The following is a 23,174-nucleotide window of genomic DNA, read 5'->3' on the forward strand; positions in this document are numbered from 1 at the left end:
AGCGGCATTAGCCTGCTTTTTTTCGAAATCTACAAGGGTGTCTTTAACGTGCAAGAGATATGGCTCTCTATTAACACGGGTCAGCCATTTATCGTTCCCCTCCGACGGACTATCATCGTTTCCTCAAGAAACATACTCGCAAATGGTGTCAAGGGAGTGCCTAAAAGTCAGTCCATGAAACTTTCATCCCAGACGGAAATCGAACCATGAACCTTTGTGTTAGTAGTCCGATGCACTAACCACTACAACACGGCGGCTCATTTTAGAAAATACAAATTCAGGGACTAATTAAATGTAATACAATAACATCATCGGCTTATATTATTCTTGTCCAACATGTTATAAAAAGTGATAAGAATCCTACATAAAAGAGTTTCAATGAGACTTATCTTTTGGTAAGTATTTTGTATGGCCCCGGTTGTCGGTGCCATATAGTTTTACCCTTATAATTCCGAAATTCCGTAATTCCGTCATTCCGTCATTCCGCAACAAACCAATATACGGAGTTTTTTTCTAAACGACTTCAGATATTGGGATGATTTTTGGTTTGTGAGTTAACCATGATGAGTTACAGATCAAGTTTAAGTTTCGTTCCGCTCCGCTAATTTTTGCCGAAATAATGGGCCATAGCCTTGACTTGTCAAATTGTTGAAAATCACGGTTAAACGGACTTTTTTTGTTAAACGCTTTCAGATGTTGGAATGACTTTTGGCATATGAGTTAACCAAGATGTGTTACAGACCAAGTTTAAGTTTTGTTACGCTCGGCTACTTTTTGCCGAAATTACGGGCTAAGGACTTTCTTAAATTGTTGAAAATCATAGTTATACGGATTTTTTCTAAACGCTTTCAGATATTAGGATGATTTTATTGCATGTGAGTTAACCAAGATGTGTTACAAATGAAGTTTAAGTTTTGTTACGCTCAGCTAATTTTTGCCGAAATTACGGGCTACGGACATTGTTAAATTGTTGAAAATCACAGGTAAACAGACTTTTTTCTAAACGCTTTCAGATATTGGGCTAATTTTTTTATATGTGAGTTACTCATGATGAGTTACAGATCAAGTTTAAGTTTTATTCCACTCCGCTAACTTATGCCGAAAATTACAGGCTTTGGACTATGTTAAATTTTTGAAAATCACAGTTATACGGACTTTTTTTCTTTACGCCTCCAGATTTCGAGCTGATTTTTGATATGTGAGACCACCATCATGTGTGTGTCCACATGTGTTATTGAAAATGCAGATTTTCCTACTTTTTGAGACGGGGCCATTCGTGTCGCTTTGACACATCTAGTTTATTTTTTTTTTAAAGAAATAACGTCCTTTCTCAGATAACGGTTAATAAGAATAGTCGAAAATATACGGTGTTAGTCATGACGACGAGGCAGCAATCCAACGAAACAACAAACAAATAAAAAAATATAAATTTGAACTAAAATTGTTAAATGTGTAAATTTGAGTTGATATTAAAAAAGTTGGTAAGTTTGATTATGATGTTAAAAAAAGAAATCGTTAAAACATTTTTCAGCAAGTTCAAATTAATATTCAAAAAATTAACAATCATGTTTTTTGTCTCATGCACGTACTCTCTGTCTCAATCCAATTGTCAGTTATAGCTTAATATTCTTTTATAAGACAACGTATTGTCGTGTACAGCTTATGGCATACATTGAAAGCACAACTAAACTCTCAATATGAGACGTAATATCGAAAAGTGCTAATAAGTTGGTATCGAAATCAGATAATACAGAAAGTATTTCTATTAAGCCATCACTGAAATACCTTCTTGTGTCGAACACAAGAATTTTGTTATAACAATCAATTTAATGGTTTCTTGTAACGAACAAAGTATTGTGGTATAGTACTCACTAAAATATTTTCTTTTCGAACAAAAAATTGTGGTATAGTAATCAATGAAATGTTTTCTTATGACGAACAAAGTATTGTGGTATGGTACTCACTAAAATATTTTCTTTTCGAACAAAGAATTGTGGTATAGTAATCAATGAAATGTTTTCATATGACGAACAAAGTATTGTGGTATAGTACTCGCTAAAATATTTTCTTTTCGAACAAAGCAGTGTGGTATAGTAATCAATAAAATGTTTTCTTATGACGAACAGAGTTTAGTATTATATCAGTCGCTGAAATGTTTTATTGTGTTGTACAAATAATCGTGTGACGACACATCAAAGAGGGGACTGTAAAACATGACAACAAACAAACACAATTTTATTTTTCATATTATAAATGGCATTGCAATACAGGGATCAACATCTACCACAAACACTGGTCCTTCGGCTGCACACAATGGTACCCAATATGCCTATATTGAGGTAAATGGTCAAGGACAGGGCTTTGTGGCCATTTTGAGCTCAAAGAATACTGACCTGTTCTGTAAGTATTAAAGACATTCACTTATATATGTTAAAACCTTACTATATCTTAACAACGTGTTTTATTGTTTTTGCATTTGTCCTCGCTCTATTATTAATATTACTTTTACTGTTGGATTGTTTTATGTGATATCCATTTAACGTGGCTCGGTACTTATACATCCCGTCAAAGTGTTTGTATTGTCTTTCATTTTTTGCTGGTGTGTTTTATATATGCGACGTTTTGTATTTTTTTTGGTTCTTACAACGTGACTCTGTACTTTAAAATCGAAATTTCTATTATGAATTACTAAATACGTTGAACCAAAAACGTCAAAATCATTCAATCAAGTTGTGGAATTAAGTATTTGTGGATTCTTATAAATTCTATATAATCTTTGAACTCGGTCCGGAAATCAAGGAAATCAATGGATAAAAGCTAGTGTGGATATTACTGGTAATATACTGTCAGGCATTGTTGTAAGTATATAATCAGAATATCAGTTATTCCTTCAAATTTTTCCTACCAGAGTAAACTTTAAATACACATTCATTTGTCCGTTTGTAAAGTTTCACTGAGATTGTGTGGACTTATTATTTTAAGCACTGACCTTGAATAAAACGTTATCGTTGACACTTGACTTCGAACATTGCTATCAAGAATCAAATGCTAGAGGGAGAAACTGATTCATTTTGATTGGAATGTCAGTGTTAGAAAATATTGGGACTATATATGCTAGAAATAATTTTCCCAAAGTGATTATTCTGATTATTATGTAAATAAACTAGCAATTTTCAATAACTCCATCAGTATATTATAGAAAAATGTACTAAAAATATTAGAACTTCATCCCAATCAAATGTTTGTCCCAAATAAATGCACTATTTTAAATCTCGGTCTATTTCTGAAATTTCCTAACATTGGCTATGCGAAAATTTAAAATTGTTTGTATGTACATTGAACGAAAAATATATGTGACGTATAACATTTTCTGACGTCAGAAATGCAAATCAATGAATGTTTTTGTAGATAGATGTTTTTGTGTTCAGTTAAATTGTTCCTTTGATAATTGTTACACGATGATGACTGCTGTACCAATATTTTGACTATTTTATTTATTGTGTCTGTTTAGTTCACGCTTCATTGTAAATATAACGGACTTTGACAAGACTATAAAACCAGGTTTAATCCACCATTTTCTACATTTGAAAATGCCTGTTACCAAGTCAGGGATATGACAGATCTTGTCCATTCGTTTTTGATGTGTTTTGTTATTTGATTTTGCCATGTGATTATGGACTTCCCGAATTGATTTTCCTTTAAGTTCAGTATTTTTGTGATTTTACTTTTTACATTAAATTACGTAAGTATTTTTGTTATTAGTATTCAACTGCACTATTGTTTTCTTGTAACTAGCTTTCATGTTGTCTTTAGTGTCGTGTGAAGACAATATAATGCATCCTCGTGCTTCAGGTTTATGCTCCAATAATATGGAAGATAATGGAGTGTATAGGAGCGATAGGATTTTTTAGCTGTGTTGAAGACCCATTGATGACCTACGTCCATTATTTGCTCTTCGGTCGTGTTGTTGTCACTTTAACATATTCCCAATTTTCATTCTCAATATCATTTATATAAATTAAGCTGTCGATTTAAAATTATAAGGTACCCTATCTTTTTATTTTCGGTGCAGTTGGAATTTTTTCGATTTTTCAACTTTGACCCTGATATAGCTTATCTTTGGAACAGCATGATCGTCATCTGCTATCTGTTCTGTGATTTTACACGTCATTTTGGAGCCCCTTTATAGCTTGCTGTTCGGTGTGAGCTAAGGCTCCGTGTTGAAGACCGTACTTTGACCTATAATGGTTTACTTTTACAAATTGGGATTTGAAAGAGAGTTGTCTCATTGGCATTCATACCTCATTCTCTTTTGTCTATTATAATAAAACGTTTCAACAAAAATAAGCTACTGGTGAACAAGAAAACAAATTGATTTTATAATGTACAATAGTTTCTCCCCTGGCAATTTTACCTGTAAGCATGAAATATAGACGACCAAAACAACAATGTTGGAAATAAGTGAAAAATCTTTATAAGTGATTAAGATATATCATCAATAAAATTAGTGTCCACGGTGTCTCCTTATGAAAAATTATGTTCCGAAAGATTTCCTAAACTGTGATTTACGAAAAAAAATAACATTTTTGTTCGCTTTGGGGATTCCGTATATCGTCAGATTATCGGAATTCCAATGGGGACTTACTGTGCACCACTTATTGCGGACCTGTTTTGGTATTGCTATGAGTTACAATTTATGACAAAAATAAGCAAAGACCCATCGAAACAACATCTGATAAACAAATTTAATAATACTTTTAGATATTTGGATGATATGTTGGCTCTCAATAATGACGACTTCAGTATGTATATTAAAGAAATTTATCCTGTTGAACTTACTTTAAATAAAGCTAATACTAACAATGACCACTGCTCTTTCCTCAATCTTGATATCTATATCACTAACGGAAAGCTGAATACTAAAATTTATGATAAAAGAGATGATTTTTCATTTCCTATCGTTAATTATCCATTTTAGATGGTGATTTTCCCTTGTCACCATCTTACGGTGTTTATATATCTCAACTTGTACGATTCGCTCGTGTATGTAACAATGTTTTAGATGTTAACGAGAGAAATTTATGTATTACTGAAAAATTATTACACTAGGGTTTTCGATATCACAAACTAGTCAAAACATTTATTAAATTTTATCATCGGTATAAGGACATCATTCGTAAATATAGCTCAACATGCAGACTTCTTATACGTTCAGGTATTTCACATCCAATTTTTTATGGAAATATTCTTTATAAAGCACAAAGGTGTCAGTATTCACCTCAAAAACTAACAAAACCTTTGAATAGACTTATTAAGAAGGGATATAGTTACGATACTGTTGTCAGGTCATTAAAGATTGCATATTTTGGCGTTAATATTGATTCACTTATAGGGTCTTTGCATCGGAACTAAACACATTTATTCAAAAAGCAGTTGTTGGCATGACACGGGTTATGTTCTTCTCATATATGTTATGATGGTATGATACTAAACCCCTAACGGGAAGGATTGTGCCTGATGTTCATATGATGAAATCATAATCTTTCAGTCAGTTTAATTGAAGTCTGGAGCTGGCATGTCAGTTAACTGCTAGTAGACTGTTGTTATTTATGTATTATTGTCATTTTGGTTATTTTCTTTGGTTACATCTTCTGACATCAGACTCGGACTTCTTTTGAACTGAATTTTAATGTGCGTATTTTTATGCGTTTACTTTTCTACATTGGCTAGAGGTATAGGGGGAGGGTTGAGATCTCACAAACATATTTAACCCCGCCGCATGTTTGCGCCTGTCCCAAGTCAGAAAACTCTGGCCTTGTATTATTTTAATTTTAGTTTTTTGTGTACAATTTGAAAATTAGTATGGCGTTCATTATCACTGAACTAGTATATATTTGTTTAGGGGCCAGTTGAAGGACGCCTCCGGGTGCGGGAATTTCTCGCTACATTGAAGACCTGTTGGTGACCTTCTGCTGTTGTTTTTTTTTCTATGGTCGGGTTATTATCTCTTTGGCACATTCCCCATTTCCATTCTCAATTTTATTGTAGAAACATGCACACTTAACAACATGTAAAATAGGTCAATAGAGCACTTATCATTATTAAAAATACACCTGTACGTCATTAGTGTTACTGTCAATGGTGAGACTACTTTGATGAAGTAATATCATTGACCAGTTTAGTACCACCATTGAATACATCATGACAATATGCTAGTGTTGTATGTTTTTTTATATGTTAAACAACTGATATATCATATTATTTATAAAACAATATTTCTTTTAACACTTTAACGTATTACCTATACCAATGTTTCACACAAACTCGTGCATGCTGGTAACAGCAATGACACTATTTAGTAACACTATTGATATTTTTATTATTTATTAATATTATGTTATATAATTTTGGACTTTGTTTTTTTATTTTTATGTTGCTTGGTGTTCTTTGTTTCATGTTAGTACTTTAATTAAATCATAATTGAACTGTGTTGTCAATGGTAATACTTTGTGCCATTGTAATTACTGAAGAGTCAGAGGTTTTACTATATAAAAATGCAATAATTTTTATGTTTTATTAACAATTGACATTTGTTTATGCCGTATAGGAAAGATAAGCCATTGTCTTATCATTTTGTCTTACACATTTTACATGTTATTACCAACAGCCATAATTAGGACAGTTATGATTTTTGCAACAATTCATTCTGATTTTTTTTGTTAAATATAATGCATACCTATAGAAATGACTAGTTTTTTAAAACTTTTAAACAACAAATTGAAACGTTGTAGTCAATCAGCACATTATATGCAGATGAGCATATTCACAAGAAATTAGAACCATTTGAACCTTTTAGAATTTGAGTGTCTTCGGACTTAAGAATATGGTGAGATTTTGTTTTCCCAGTGACAATGTATGGGCGTAGGATATGTCAGTTATTCTCAAAGGGTTCTTTAATTTCTCTGTTCATTTGTATAAACTTCATATTTCAATTGTTTTGATAATGAATTACATATCTCACTTGTCGAATGATTATTGTGATTATTTCAGCCTCTTCGTATTGCCTCAGATTTTATTATCACATGTATGGTCAAGATATCGGAAATCTAACAGTGTACTCACAAACAAGCAACTCGAGCTATTGGTCCAAGCCTTGGACTCGGTCCGGAAATCAAGGAAATCAATGGAAACAAGCTAGTGTAGATATTACTGGTAATATAACGTCAGGCATTGTTGTAAGTATATAACCAGAATATCAGTTCTTCCTGTAATTTTTTCCCACCAGAGTAAACTTTAAATACACATTCATTTGTCCGTTTGTAAAGTTTCATTGAGATTGTTTGGGCTTATTATTTTATGCAATGACCTTGAATAAAACGTTTATGTTGACACTGGACTTCGAACATTGCTATCAAGAATCAAATGTTAGAGGGAAAAACTGATTCATTTTGATTGGACTGTCAGTGTTAGAAAATATTGGGACTATAAATGCTAGAAATATTTTTCCCAAAGTGATTATTCTGATTGTAATATAAATAAACTAGCAATTGTAAATAACTCCATCATCATATTATAGAAAATGTACTAAAAATATTAGAACTTCATCTCAATCGAATGTTTGTCCCAAATTAATGCACAATCACCCAGTGGGGTTCTTAGTAGTGAGGCTCTATATATATTGCATATCGATGGCATCATAATGATTGTAACTTGTGGCACTGCCGTTGTTTGTTGTTATTTGATATTAATTGGTTTGTTCCTTCTGTATCTTATTTGCAGCAATGGACATTTGAGCGAAATGAAAGAATATTTGAGAAATTAAAAAAAGAATTCGAGTGTCAAAGTATCGAATATCTAAGAGAAAATAAAAAATAAGCATAGGACATTTTAAACGAGAGAAACAAATAAAAATGATGAAGGAGTATCTCTTCTGTTCTATATATTTAATCTGTAAAACTTGCTCACCACGGGAGGTGGAAGTAGAATCTCAACCAGAATATAGTTTACAAAGAGTTGATGACGCACAAAATTCAAAACATCTTTATAATACACTGTCATAAAATATAAAACTCGTCAATGGCAATATTTTAAAGTCAGTTCGGGCTTAAAATTTATTTCTAAGGCTTCTGACATAGAAATCCCTATTGACCGACGATTCGGATTCTAAGTAGGGAATACGTTTGCTGAACAGACTGACAAGCAGCTGCAAGATTTTTCATGTGATGACTTTCTAACCGTTCACACATTGATCTTAAATGAGCTGTTATATGTTGTTTCGTATACCACAATGAATTTTAAGTTCTATGTTGTAGATTTCCACGTTTGGTTATCAGAATTTGTATTATCTGTTCTTTGATTGATTAGAACATGGCAATTTCCATGCATTAGCTTCAGAGTTATCATACCAATGAATTTCGAATTTGGATATGTTGTAGCTGGTAACAAAGTGAAGGTCATTTACGGGGTTGATCATTTTTACTTCAGTTGTTAAGGAGTTACGGCCCTTAAAAGTTTTAATAGTGACACCAATGATATAAACTGTCTATACACTTTCGTTGATGACACGCCCGTCCTTTATAATAGAGTGAATGTATGAAAGACGACATTTTCTGTAACACGATTTATCCTTGACGCATTCAACAAAATTAAGTGTATGCATAGCAAAACATCAAGAGATAAATAAAAAAAAAAATACAAACTCCAAGGAAACATCAAAACGGAAACTCTCTTGTCAAAAGCTCAAACAGTTACTCATCAAACGAAATTAAGAGTAACTTTTATATTCTTTACTTGGTAAAATATGGTTACTCTCTTGATGTAGCCATGTATTGGAACAAACATTACTAAACGATTTTAACGTAGGATACATACAATTGGACTCTTCAATGTTAAATTTGTGTCAATTAAAACAATGTTAAATTGTGAATTTGTCATAATTCTATAAATTTTAAAATAAAGTACGCAATTACATTTCATACTAATCAGAATGTAAAATATTAATTACATTTAGCGACTAACTGAAACATTCAAAACACGTGAATGAATTATTTGTGCGAAAAAAAAATTAGATAACATAAAATGTATTTCAACTTATTAAAAAAAATATAAAGTGTGAATGACAATTATTTTTAAATACTTGTAAACCATAACAAAATAATATTTTCTTCATTAATATGTTCTTTTCAGATTGATATCGAGGCTTCGAAAGGAAAAGCTGGTAATAACGGTGATATTGCAATTGATGATATAACATTGTGTACCGGTTCTTGTACATGTTCCAAAGGTATATTTATATTCAGCTAATATATAGTTATTTGGAATACATGAACCTTTGCAAGGTTATTATGGCTAGTTCGATTTAAAAGAAAAAGGAATCGTAGCAACAAGTTGATCTTATTTGCTTTCTATTCATAAAAATTGACTCTGAACTCAATATTTCAAAAGAAGGAAATAATAAAAACGCGGGTCAAAATGTAATTTGTTGATTGAGATAAGCATTCGGTGTCAAACAGTTGATCAAATACTGGGGAGGGAAGGGGTTTCACATAAAAAGATATAGACTTTATGTCTGACTTTATTATCTTCAGTCATTGAATGCGGATTTGAACAAGGACAAACATGTGCATTGGAAAATACTAATGGCGACGACTTCAACTGGACTTTAGAAAAATCCGTAAGTTTTGTTTAGAAGCAAATAATGAAAAATGAATATTTCTCTACATATAATTTAATTATTTATGTAATGCGTCTTCCGATTGGCTGGTGTTGTTTTGTTTATCAACTCCTAGTAATAATTTGTTCATGTGACCATGACGTCATCAACGATTTTTCATTGTTTACTCTGGTTTGAAATGGAATTAAGAATTAAATTATAAGAAATGACTTTCCATTTTATTTGTCTATTTGAACTAACATAAAAACTGTGGTGCACACCTTAATTAACATGCTACGCGGGTTATTCAGTGTGCATCATATTTTTAGCTCAACTGGCCCAAAAGGCCAAGTGAGCTTTTCTCATCACTTTGCGTCCGGCGTCCGTCGTCGTCGTCCGTCGACGTTAACTTTTACAAAAATTTCTCCTCTGAAACTACTGGGCCAAATTAAACCAAACTTGGCCACAATCATCATTGGGGTATCTAGTTTAAAAATGTGTCCGGTGACCCAGCCAACCATCCAAGATGACCGCCATGGCTAAAGATTGAACATAGGTGTAAAAAGTAGATTTTGGCTTATAACTCTGAAACGAAAGCATTTAGAGCAAATCTGACATGGGGCAAAATTGTTATCAAGTCAATATCTATCTGCCCTGAAATTTGCATATGAATCGGACAACTAGTTGTTGGGTTACTGCCCCTAAATTGGTAATTTTAAAGAAATTTTGCCGTTATTGGTTATTATCTTGAATACTATTATAGATAGAGATAAACTGTAAACAGCAATAATGTTATGCAAAGTAAGATCTACAAATAATTCAACATGACCAAAATGGTCAGTTGATCCCTGAAGGAGTTATTGCCCTTTATAGTCAATTTTTAACAATTTTCATTAATTTAATATTTTTTGGTAAATTTTTACAAATTATTGTCCTCTGTAACAGAAAGGCCAAGTTTAGATAGAGAAAACTGAAAGTGGCAAGAATGGTGAGTAAAGTAAAATCTACAAACACATCACCATCACCACAACACAATTTTGTCATGAATCCATTTGTGTAATTTTTTAATATGCACATATACCAAGGTGAGCGACAAAGGATCTTACGAGCCTCTAGTTATGTTATTTCTTCATAGACAGAAAGAAATATTACAGTTATTCCTTAATCATATCACAAAGTTTTGATATTTTGATTAGATTTGTGATTGTCGTTGTGTCATTTATGTGCAACAACTACTAATTTTTACTGAAATTGGATATTGTTCGAAAATATAAATCCAGGGATTAATTAAAAATGATACAATAACATCATCGGCTTATGATATTATTGTCTAACATGATATAAAAAGTTATAAGAATTCTACATAAAAAAGATTCAATTAGACTTATCTTGTTGGTATGAAAAAAATCCCTCTTTTGGTATGTTTTTTTTATTTTAAAAGAAATAACGTACTTTCGCAGAATACGGTTAATACGAACAGTCGAAAATATACGGTGTTAATCATGGCGATGAGGTAACAATCCAACGAAACAACAAACTAAAAAAAACTATACATTTGAACTAAAAATTCTAAATGTGTAAATTTGAGTTGATATTAAAAAAAGTTGGTAAGTTTGATTATATGTTATAAAAAAAAGAAATCGTTAAAACATTTTCAAATTCATATTAAAAAATTAGCAATCATGATTTTTTTCTCATGCACATCCTCTCTGTCTCAATCCCATTGCCAGCTATAGCTTAATATTCTATTTTAAGACAACTTATTGTCTTGTACAGCTAATGGCATACATTGAAAACACAACTAAATTCGCAATATGAGACGTAATTTCGAATTGTGCTAACAAGTTGGTATCGAAATCAGACAATACAGAAAGTATTGCTATAAAGCAATCACTGAAATACCTTCTTGTGTCGAACACAAGTATTGAGATATAGTAAGCACTAACATGTTTTCTTGTTACGAACTAAGTATTGTGGTATAGTAATCAATGATTTTTTGATCTTATGACGAACAAACTATTGTATTATATCAGTCGCTGAAATGTATCATTGTGTTGAACAAATAATCGTGTGACGACACATCAAAGAGGGAACTGTAAAACATGACAACAAACACAACTTTATTTTTCATATTATAAATGTCATTGCAATACAGGGATCAACATCTACCACAAACACTGGTCCTTCGGCTGCACACAGTGGTAACCAATATGCCTATATTGAGGTAGATGGTCAAGGAGAGGACTTTGTGGCCTTATTGAGCTCATCGAATACTGACCTGTTCTGTAAGTATTAAAAACGTTCACTTATATATGTTAAAACTTTACATTAAATTACGTAAGTATTTTTGTTATTAGTATTCAACTGTACTATTGTTTTCTTATAACTAGCTTTTATGTTGTCTTTTGTGTCGTGTGAAGACAAGATAATGCATCCTCTTGCCTCAGGTTTATGCTCTTATAATATGCAAGATAATGGATTGTATCGGAGCGATATGATTTTTTCGCTGTGTTGAAGACAATTGGTGACCTACGTCCATTATCTGCGTTTCGGTCGTGTTGTTGTCACTTTGACATATTCCCTATTTCCATTCTCAATATCATTTATATACAGCTGTCGATTTAAAATTATCAGATACTCTATCTCTTTATTTCCGATGCAGTCGGAATTTTTTCGATTTTTCCCCTTTGACCCTAATGTTGCTTATCTATTGTAACAGCATGATCGTCATCTGCTATCTGTTCTGTGATTTTACATGTCATTTTGGAGTCCCTTTATAGCTTGCTGTTCGGTGTGAACTAATGCTCCGTGTTGAAAACCGTACTTTGACCTAAAATGGTTTAATTTTACAAATTGTTACTTGAAAGAGAGTTGTCTCATTGACATTCATACCTCATCTTTTTATATCTATTATAATAAAACCTTTCAACAAAAAGAAGCCACTGGTGAACCAGAAAATAAATTGATTTTAGTATGTTTCATTGTTTCTCCCTTGGCAATTTTACCTGTAAGCATGTTATATAGACGACCAAAAAATCTATGTTGGAAATAAGTTAAAAATCTCTATAAGTAATTCAGCTATATCATAAATGAAATTAGTGTTCATGGTGTATCCTTATAAAAAATCATTTTCCGAAAGATTTCCTAAACTTTGATTTATTTAAAGATATTGGTTGTAGAAACATGAACAATGAACAACATATAAAATAGGTCAATAGAGCACTTATCATAATCAAAAATACACCTGTACGTCATTAGTGTTACTGTCAATGGTGAGACTACTTTGATAAAGTAATATCATTGACCAGTTTAGTACCACCATTAAATATATCATGACAATAAGCTAGTTTTGTGTGGGTTTTTGTTTATGTTTAACAACTGATATATCATATTATTTATAAAATACAACACTTATTTTAACAATGTTTTAATACTTTAATGTATTACCTATACCAATGTTTCACACAAACTCGTGCATGCTGGTAACAGCAATGACACTATTTAGTAACACTATTGATATTTTTATTTATCAATATTATGCTATATAATTTGGGAGTTTGTTTTTTATTTTTATTTTGCTTTGTGTTCTTTGTTTCAAGGAAGATAAGTCTAATCATTGTTTCTTACACATTTTACATGTTTTCAGTTTTAATATATACTTTAATATTACCAACAGCAACAATTAGGACAGTTATGTTTTTTTGCAACAGTTCATTCTGATTTTTTTTGTCAAGTATAATGCATACCTATATAAATGACTAGTTATTTAAAACTTTTAAACAACAAATTGAAACGTTATAGTCAATCAGCACATAATATGCAGATGAGCATATTCACAAGAAATTTGTACCAGTTGAACCTTTAAAAGTTGTGTATCTTTGGACTGAAGAATATGGTGATAATTTGTTTTCCCAGTGACAATTTATGGGCGTAGGATATGTCAGTTATTCTCAAAGGGTTCTTTAATTTCCCTGTTCATTTGTATAAACTTCATATTTCAATTGTTTTGATAATGAATTACATATCTCACTTGTCGCATAATTATTGTGTTTATTTCAGCCTCTTCGTATTGCCTCAGATTTTATTATCACATGTATGGCCATCATATCGGAAATCTAACAGTATACTCACAAACAAGAAACTCGGGCTATTGGTCCAAACGTTGGACTCGGTCAGGAAATCAAGAAAATCAATGGATAAAAGCTAGTGTGGATATTACTGGTAATATAACGTCAGGCATTGTTGTAAGTATATAATCAGAATATCAGTTCTTCCTTCAAATTTTTCCTACCAGCGTAAACTTTAAATACACATTAATTTGTCCGTTTGTGTGGGCTTATCATTTTATTCACTGACCCTGAATAAACCGTTATCGTTGACACTGGACATCGAACATTGCTTTCAAGAATCAAATGTTAGAGGGAGAAACTGATTCATTTTGATTGGACTGTCAGTGTTAGAAAATATTGGGACAATATATGCTAGAAACATTTTTCCCAAAGTGATTATTCTGATTCTAATATAAATCAACTAGCAATTTTCAATAACTCCATCAGTATATTATAGAAAAAGTAGTAAAAATATTAGAACTTCATCTCAATCCAATGTTTGTCCCAAATAAATGCACAATCACCTAGTCGGTTCTTAGTAGTAAGGCTCTATATATATTGCATATCATTTGGTATCATAATGATTGTTACTTTTGGCACTGCCGTTGTTTGTTGTTATTTGATATTGATTGGTTTGTTCCTTTTGTATCTTATTTGAGCGAAATGAAAGAATATTTGAGAAATTAAAAAAAGAGTTCGAGTTTCAAAGTATCGAATATCTAAGAGAAAATACAAAATAAGCATAGGACACTTAAACGAGAAAAATTAAAATGATGAAGTAGTTCCTCTTCTGTTCTATATATTTAATCTGTAATCCTTGCTCACCACGTGAGGTGGAAGAAGAATCTCAACCAGGATATAGTTTACAAAGTGTTGATAAAGCTCAAAATTCAAAACATCTTTATATTACACTGCCATAAAACATAAATATCGTCAATGACATTATTTCAAAGCCAGTTCAGGCCTGAAAATTATTTCTAAGGCTTCTGACATAGAAATCCCTCCTGACCGAAGAATCGGGTTCTAAGTAGGGAATACGTTTGCTGAACAGACGGACAAGCAGCTGCAAGATTTTTCATGTGATAAATTTCTAACATTTCACACATTGCTCTTAAATGCGCTGTTATATATTGTTTCGTATACTACAATGAATGTCAAGTTCTATGTTAACATGGTTAATGATTTCCACGTTTGTTTGTCCGAATGTGTATAATATGGTCTTTGATTGATTAGAACATGGCAATTTCCATACTAAGCTTCAGAGTGATCACACCAATGAATTTCGAATTTGGATATGTTGTAGCTGGTAACAAAGTGAAGGTCCATTTTTACTTCAGTTGTTAAAGGAGTTATGGCCCTTAAAAGTTTTATTTGTACATAAATATAAACTTTCTATATACTTTCGTTGATGTCACGTTTGCCCTTTATAATAGAGTGAATGTATGAAAGACGACATTTTGTGTAACACGATTTATCCTTGACGCATTCAACAAAATTAAGTGTATGAATAACAAAACATCAAGAGATAAATAAAAAAAAAATACCTAACTCCAAGGAAACATTAAAACGGAAACGCACTTGTCAAAAGCTCAAACAGCTACTCATCAAACGAAATTAAGAGTAACTATTATATTCTTTACTTGGTAAAATATGGTTACTCTCTTGATGTAGCCATGTATTGGAACAAACATTACTAAACGATTTTAACGTAGGATACATACAATTGGACTCTTCAATGTTAAATTTGTGTCAATTAAAACAATGTTAAATTGTGAATTTGTCATAATTCTATAAATTTTAAAATAAAGTACGCAATTACATTTCATACTAATCAGAATGTAAAATATTAATTACATTTAGCGACTAACTGAAACATTCAAAACACGTGAATGAATTATTTGTGCGAAAAAAAAATTAGATAACATAAAATGTATTTCAACTTATTAAAAAAAATATAAAGTGTGAATGACAATTATTTTTAAATACTTGTAAACCATAACAAAATAATATTTTCTACATTAATATGTTCTTTTCAGATTGATATCGAGGCTTCGAAAGGAAAAGCTGGTAATAACGGTGATATTGCAATTGATGATATAACATTGTGTACCGGTTCTTGTACATGTTCCAAAGGTATATTTATATTCAGCTAATACATAGTTATTTGGAATACATGAACCTTTGCAAGGTTATTATGGCTAGTTCGATTTAAAAGAAAAAGGAATCGTAGCAACAAGTTGATCTTATTTGCTTTCTATTCATAAAAATTGACTCTGAACTCAATATTTCAAAAGAAGGAAATAATAAAAACGCGGGTCAAAATGTAATTTGTTGATTGAGATAAGCATTCGGTGTCAAACAGTTGATCAAATACTGGGGAGGGGAGGGGTTTCACATAAAAAGATATAGACTTTATGTCTGACTTTATTATCTTCAGTCATTGAATGCGGATTTGAACAAGGACAAACATGTGCATTGGAAAATACTAATGGCGACGACTTCAACTGGACTTTAGAAAAATCCGTAAGTTTTGTTTAGAAGCAAATAATGAAAAATGAATATTTCTCTACATATAATTTAATTATTTATGTAATGCGTCTTCCGATTGGCTGGTGTTGTTTTGTTTATCAACTCCTAGTAATAATTTGTTCATGTGACCATGACGTCATCAACGATTTTTCATTGTTTACTCTGGTTTGAAATGGAATTAAGAATTAAATTATAAGAAATGACTTTCCATTTTATTTGTCTATTTGAACTAACATAAAAACTGTGGTGCACACCTTAATTAACATGCTACGCGGGTTATTCAGTGTGCATCATATTTTTAGCTCAACTGGCCCAAAAGGCCAAGTGAGCTTTTCTCATCACTTTGCGTCCGGCGTCCGTCGTCGTCGTCCGTCGACGTTAACTTTTACAAAAATTTCTCCTCTGAAACTACTGGGCCAAATTAAACCAAACTTGGCCACAATCATCATTGGGGTATCTAGTTTAAAAATATGTCCGGTGACCCAGCCAACCATCCAAGATGACCGCCATGGCTAAAGATTGAACATAGGTGTAAAAAGTAGATTTTGGCTTATAACTCTGAAACGAAAGCATTTAGAGCAAATCTGACATGGGGCAAAATTGTTATCAAGTCAATATCTATCTGCCCTGAAATTTGCATATGAATCGGACAACTAGTTGTTGGGTTACTGCCCCTAAATTGGTAATTTTAAAGAAATTTTGCCGTTATTGGTTATTATCTTGAATACTATTATAGATAGAGATAAACTGTAAACAGCAATAATGTTATGCAAAGTAAGATCTACAAATAATTCAACATGACCAAAATGGTCAGTTGATCCCTGAAGGAGTTATTGCCCTTTATAGTCAATTTTTAACAATTTTCATTAATTTAATATTTTTTGGTAAATTTTTACAAATTATTGTCCTCTGTAACAGAAAGGCCAAGTTTAGATAGAGAAAACTGAAAGTGGCAAGAATGGTGAGTAAAGTAAAATCTACAAACACATCACCATCACCACAACACAATTTTGTCATGAATCCATTTGTGTAATTTTTTAATATGCACATATACCAAGGTGAGCGACAAAGGATCTTACGAGCCTCTAGTTATGTTATTTCTTCATAGACAGAAAGAAATATTACAGTTATTCCTTAATCATATCACAAAGTTTTGATATTTTGATTAGATTTGTGATTGTCGTTGTGTCATTTATGTGCAACAACTACTAATTTTTACTGAAATTGGATATTGTTCGAAAATATAAATCCAGGGATTAATTAAAAATGATACAATAACATCATCGGCTTATGATATTATTGTCTAACATGATATAAAAAGTTATAAGAATTCTACATAAAAAAGATTCAATTAGACTTATCTTGTTGGTATGAAAAAAATCCCTCTTTTGGTATGTTTTTTTTATTTTAAAAGAAATAACGTACTTTCGCAGAATACGGTTAATACGAACAGTCGAAAATATACGGTGTTAATCATGGCGATGAGGTAACAATCCAACGAAACAACAAACTAAAAAAAACTATACATTTGAACTAAAAATTCTAAATGTGTAAATTTGAGTTGATATTAAAAAAAGTTGGTAAGTTTGATTATATGTTATAAAAAAAAGAAATCGTTAAAACATTTTCAAATTCATATTAAAAAATTAGCAATCATGATTTTTTTCTCATGCACATCCTCTCTGTCTCAATCCCATTGCCAGCTATAGCTTAATATTCTATTTTAAGACAACTTATTGTCTTGTACAGCTAATTGCATACATTGAAAACACAACTAAATTCGCAATATGAGACGTAATTTCGAATTGTGCTAACAAGTTGGTATCGAAATCAGACAATACAGAAAGTATTGCTATAAAGCAATCACTGAAATACCTTCTTGTGTCGAACACAAGTATTGAGATATAGTAAGCACTAACATGTTTTCTTGTTACGAACTAAGTATTGTGGTATAGTAATCAATGATTTTTTGATCTTATGACGAACAAACTATTGTATTATATCAGTCGCTGAAATGTATCATTGTGTTGAACAAATAATCGTGTGACGACACATCAAAGAGGGAACTGTAAAACATGACAACAAACACAACTTTATTTTTCATATTATAAATGTCATTGCAATACAGGGATCAACATCTACCACAAACACTGGTCCTTCGGCTGCACACAGTGGTAACCAATATGCCTATATTGAGGTAGATGGTCAAGGAGAGGACTTTGTGGCCTTATTGAGCTCATCGAATACTGACCTGTTCTGTAAGTATTAAAAACATTCACTTATATATGTTAAAACTTTACATTAAATTACGTAAGTATTTTTGTTATTAGTATTCAACTGTACTATTGTTTTCTTATAACTAGCTTTTATGTTGTCTTTTGTGTCGTGTGAAGACAAGATAATGCATCCTCTTGCCTCAGGTTTATGCTCTTATAATATGCAAGATAATGGATTGTATCGGAGCGATATGATTTTTTCGCTGTGTTGAAGACAATTGGTGACCTACGTCCATTATCTGCGTTTCGGTCGTGTTGTTGTCACTTTGACATATTCCCTATTTCCATTCTCAATATCATTTATATACAGCTGTCGATTTAAAATTATCAGATACTCTATCTCTTTATTTCCGATGCAGTCGGAATTTTTTCGATTTTTCCCCTTTGACCCTAATGTTGCTTATCTATTGTAACAGCATGATCGTCATCTGCTATCTGTTCTGTGATTTTACATGTCATTTTGGAGTCCCTTTATAGCTTGCTGTTCGGTGTGAACTAATGCTCCGTGTTGAAAACCGTACTTTGACCTAAAATGGTTTAATTTTACAAATTGTTACTTGAAAGAGAGTTGTCTCATTGACATTCATACCTCATCTTTTTATATCTATTATAATAAAACCTTTCAACAAAAAGAAGCCACTGGTGAACCAGAAAATAAATTGATTTTAGTATGTTTCATTGTTTCTCCCTTGGCAATTTTACCTGTAAGCATGTTATATAGACGACCAAAAAATCTATGTTGGAAATAAGTTAAAAATCTCTATAAGTAATTCAGCTATATCATAAATGAAATTAGTGTTCATGGTGTATCCTTATAAAAAATCATTTTCCGAAAGATTTCCTAAACTTTGATTTATTTAAAGATATTGGTTGTAGAAACATGAACAATGAACAACATATAAAATAGGTCAATAGAGCACTTATCATAATCAAAAATACACCTGTACGTCATTAGTGTTACTGTCAATGGTGAGACTACTTTGATAAAGTAATATCATTGACCAGTTTAGTACCACCATTAAATATATCATGACAATAAGCTAGTTTTGTGTGGGTTTTTGTTTATGTTTAACAACTGATATATCATATTATTTATAAAATACAACACTTATTTTAACAATGTTTTAATACTTTAATGTATTACCTATACCAATGTTTCACACAAACTCGTGCATGCTGGTAACAGCAATGACACTATTTAGTAACACTATTGATATTTTTATTTATCAATATTATGCTATATAATTTGGGAGTTTGTTTTTTATTTTTATTTTGCTTTGTGTTCTTTGTTTCAAGGAAGATAAGTCTAATCATTGTTTCTTACACATTTTACATGTTTTCAGTTTTAATATATACTTTAATATTACCAACAGCCACAATTAGGACAGTTATGTTTTTTTGCAACAGTTCATTCTGATTTTTTTTGTCAAGTATAATGCATACCTATATAAATGACTAGTTATTTAAAACTTTTAAACAACAAATTGAAACGTTATAGTCAATCAGCACATAATATGCAGATGAGCATATTCACAAGAAATTTGTACCAGTTGAACCTTTAAGTTGTGTATCTTTGGACTGAAGAATATGGTGATAATTTGTTTTCCCAGTGACAATTTATGGGCGTAGGATATGTCAGTTATTCTCAAAGGGTTCTTTAATTTCCCTGTTCATTTGTATAAACTTCATATTTCAATTGTTTTGATAATGAATTACATATCTCACTTGTCGCATAATTATTGTGTTTATTTCAGCCTCTTCGTATTGCCTCAGATTTTATTATCACATGTATGGCCATCATATCGGAAATCTAACAGTATACTCACAAACAAGAAACTCGGGCTATTGGTCCAAACGTTGGACTCGGTCAGGAAATCAAGAAAATCAATGGATAAAAGCTAGTGTGGATATTACTGGTAATATAACGTCAGGCATTGTTGTAAGTATATAATCAGAATATCAGTTCTTCCTTCAAATTTTTCCTACCAGCGTAAACTTTAAATACACATTAATTTGTCCGTTTGTGTGGGCTTATCATTTTATTCACTGACCCTGAATAAACCGTTATCGTTGACACTGGACATCGAACATTGCTTTCAAGAATCAAATGTTAGAGGGAGAAACTGATTCATTTTGATTGGACTGTCAGTGTTAGAAAATATTGGGACAATATATGCTAGAAACATTTTTCCCAAAGTGATTATTCTGATTCTAATATAAATCAACTAGCAATTTTCAATAACTCCATCAGTATATTATAGAAAAAGTAGTAAAAATATTAGAACTTCATCTCAATCCAATGTTTGTCCCAAATAAATGCACAATCACCTAGTCGGTTCTTAGTAGTAAGGCTCTATATATATTGCATATCATTTGGTATCATAATGATTGTTACTTTTGGCACTGCCGTTGTTTGTTGTTATTTGATATTGATTGGTTTGTTCCTTTTGTATCTTATTTGAGCGAAATGAAAGAATATTTGAGAAATTAAAAAAAGAGTTCGAGTTTCAAAGTATCGAATATCTAAGAGAAAATACAAAATAAGCATAGGACACTTAAACGAGAAAAATTAAAATGATGAAGTAGTTCCTCTTCTGTTCTATATATTTAATCTGTAATCCTTGCTCACCACGTGAGGTGGAAGAAGAATCTCAACCAGGATATAGTTTACAAAGTGTTGATAAAGCTCAAAATTCAAAACATCTTTATATTACACTGCCATAAAACATAAATATCGTCAATGACATTATTTCAAAGCCAGTTCAGGCCTGAAAATTATTTCTAAGGCTTCTGACATAGAAATCCCTCCTGACCGAAGAATCGGGTTCTAAGTAGGGAATACGTTTGCTGAACAGACGGACAAGCAGCTGCAAGATTTTTCATGTGATAAATTTCTAACATTTCACACATTGCTCTTAAATGCGCTGTTATATATTGTTTCGTATACTACAATGAATGTCAAGTTCTATGTTAACATGGTTAATGATTTCCACGTTTGTTTGTCCGAATGTGTATAATATGGTCTTTGATTAATTAGAACATGGCAATTTCCATACTAAGCTTCAGAGTGATCACACCAATGAATTTCGAATTTGGATATGTTGTAGCTGGTAACAAAGTGAAGGTCCATTTTTACTTCAGTTGTTAAAGGAGTTATGGCCCTTAAAAGTTTTATTTGTACATAAATATAAACTTTCTATATACTTTCGTTGATGTCACGTTTGCCCTTTATAATAGAGTGAATTTATGAAAGACGACATTTTGTGTAACACGATTTATCCTTGACGCATTCAACAAAATTAAGTGTATGAATAACAAAACATCAAGAGATAAATAAAAAAAAAATACCTAACTCCAAGGAAACATTAAAACGGAAACGCACTTGTCAAAAGCTCAAACAGCTACTCATCAAACGAAATTAAGAGTAACTATTATATTCTTTACTTGGTAAAATATGGTTACTCTCTTGATGTAGCCATGTATTGGAACAAACATTACTAAACTATTCTATCGTAGGATACATACAATTGGACTCTTCAATGTTAAATTTGTGTCAATTAAAACAATTTTAAATTGTGAATTTGTCATAATTCTATAATTTTCCAAATAAAGTACGCACATACATTTTAAACTAATCAGAATGTAAAATATTAATTTCATTTAGCGACTAACTGAAACATTAAAAACACGTGAATGAATTATTTGTGCGAAAAAAAAATAGATAACATAAAATGTATTTCAACTTATTCAAAAGAATATAAAGTGTGATTGACAATTATTTTTAAATACTTGTAAACCTAAACAAAATTCTCGAAATAATATTTTCTACATGGATATTTCTTTTCAGTTTGATATCGAGGCTACGAAGGGAAAAGCTGGTAATAACGGTGATATTGCAATTGATGATATAACATTGTGTACCGGTTCATGTGATTAGCTTGTAACACTTCTCGATAGTGTGTGAACTGAAAATTCACGCTATTATAATCACTATCTGTTCTAGAAATGTACCTAATAGTCCAGTTTATATTGCTCGAAATTCTCCTTTTAATTCTGTTTTTTTTTCTTCTTTTTTTTCTATCGCATTAAGTGTACTAAAAACCATTAGTCGCAACAAACAGTGTTTTCAGTTTTAAATGACAGTTTTCTTCGTGCATCTATATTTTAGAAACGAATATCTTATTAAGTGTATTAAAAACTAATAAAAAAACAATTTGCATTCAACAAATGTTTTCTTTGTGTAAAATAATCTTATTGTAACATACCACAATTTGCTACACAGTGAACATTTCACTGTGGCTCAGCGACTTTAAACATATCATATCACAAGAGTGTTTTTCGTCCCTCTTTTAAACATCCTTGAAGACGTTAAATGTCAAAATCTGGTATCTGGTGTGGTTAATTTGGTAGCGTAATTGTTATTTCCAGAAGTCCATAACTAGACAAGTGGGTAATCTGCTACATAGTAAGGCTATCACGTTGTGTCAGAACTTTTAACTGTGATTGACACGGGATTTAATAGTAACAGCAATCAATTGCAAAAAGTTATGTGATGCATTCCGTGTACCGATAACTTATTCAAAACCAGACGGATATTCAAGCTCATAG

General features: G+C 31.5%; 1 protein-coding gene across 1 annotated transcript in view; it reads left to right on the top strand.

Annotated features, from left to right (window-relative positions):
* LOC139513015 (MAM and LDL-receptor class A domain-containing protein 1-like) overlaps positions 1-22,794 on the top strand; it is a 34,754-nt gene extending 11,960 nt beyond the window's left edge. The window contains exons 8-18 of the mRNA XM_071301076.1: positions 2,271-2,400; positions 7,051-7,235; positions 9,187-9,283; positions 9,588-9,673; positions 11,808-11,937; positions 13,712-13,896; positions 15,798-15,894; positions 16,199-16,284; positions 18,419-18,548; positions 20,321-20,505; positions 22,414-22,794. Coding sequence (XP_071157177.1) covers positions 2,271-2,400; positions 7,051-7,235; positions 9,187-9,283; positions 9,588-9,673; positions 11,808-11,937; positions 13,712-13,896; positions 15,798-15,894; positions 16,199-16,284; positions 18,419-18,548; positions 20,321-20,505; positions 22,414-22,503 — 1,401 coding nt within the window. The 3' untranslated portion in view covers positions 22,504-22,794. The remainder of the gene's footprint in view (positions 1-2,270; positions 2,401-7,050; positions 7,236-9,186; positions 9,284-9,587; positions 9,674-11,807; positions 11,938-13,711; positions 13,897-15,797; positions 15,895-16,198; positions 16,285-18,418; positions 18,549-20,320; positions 20,506-22,413) is intronic.
* The last annotated feature ends 380 nt before the right edge of the window (positions 22,795-23,174 follow it).

The sequence above is a fragment of the Mytilus edulis genome, chromosome 2 (assembly GCF_963676685.1).
Source record: "Mytilus edulis chromosome 2, xbMytEdul2.2, whole genome shotgun sequence".
NCBI lineage: Eukaryota > Metazoa > Mollusca > Bivalvia > Mytilida > Mytilidae > Mytilus > Mytilus edulis.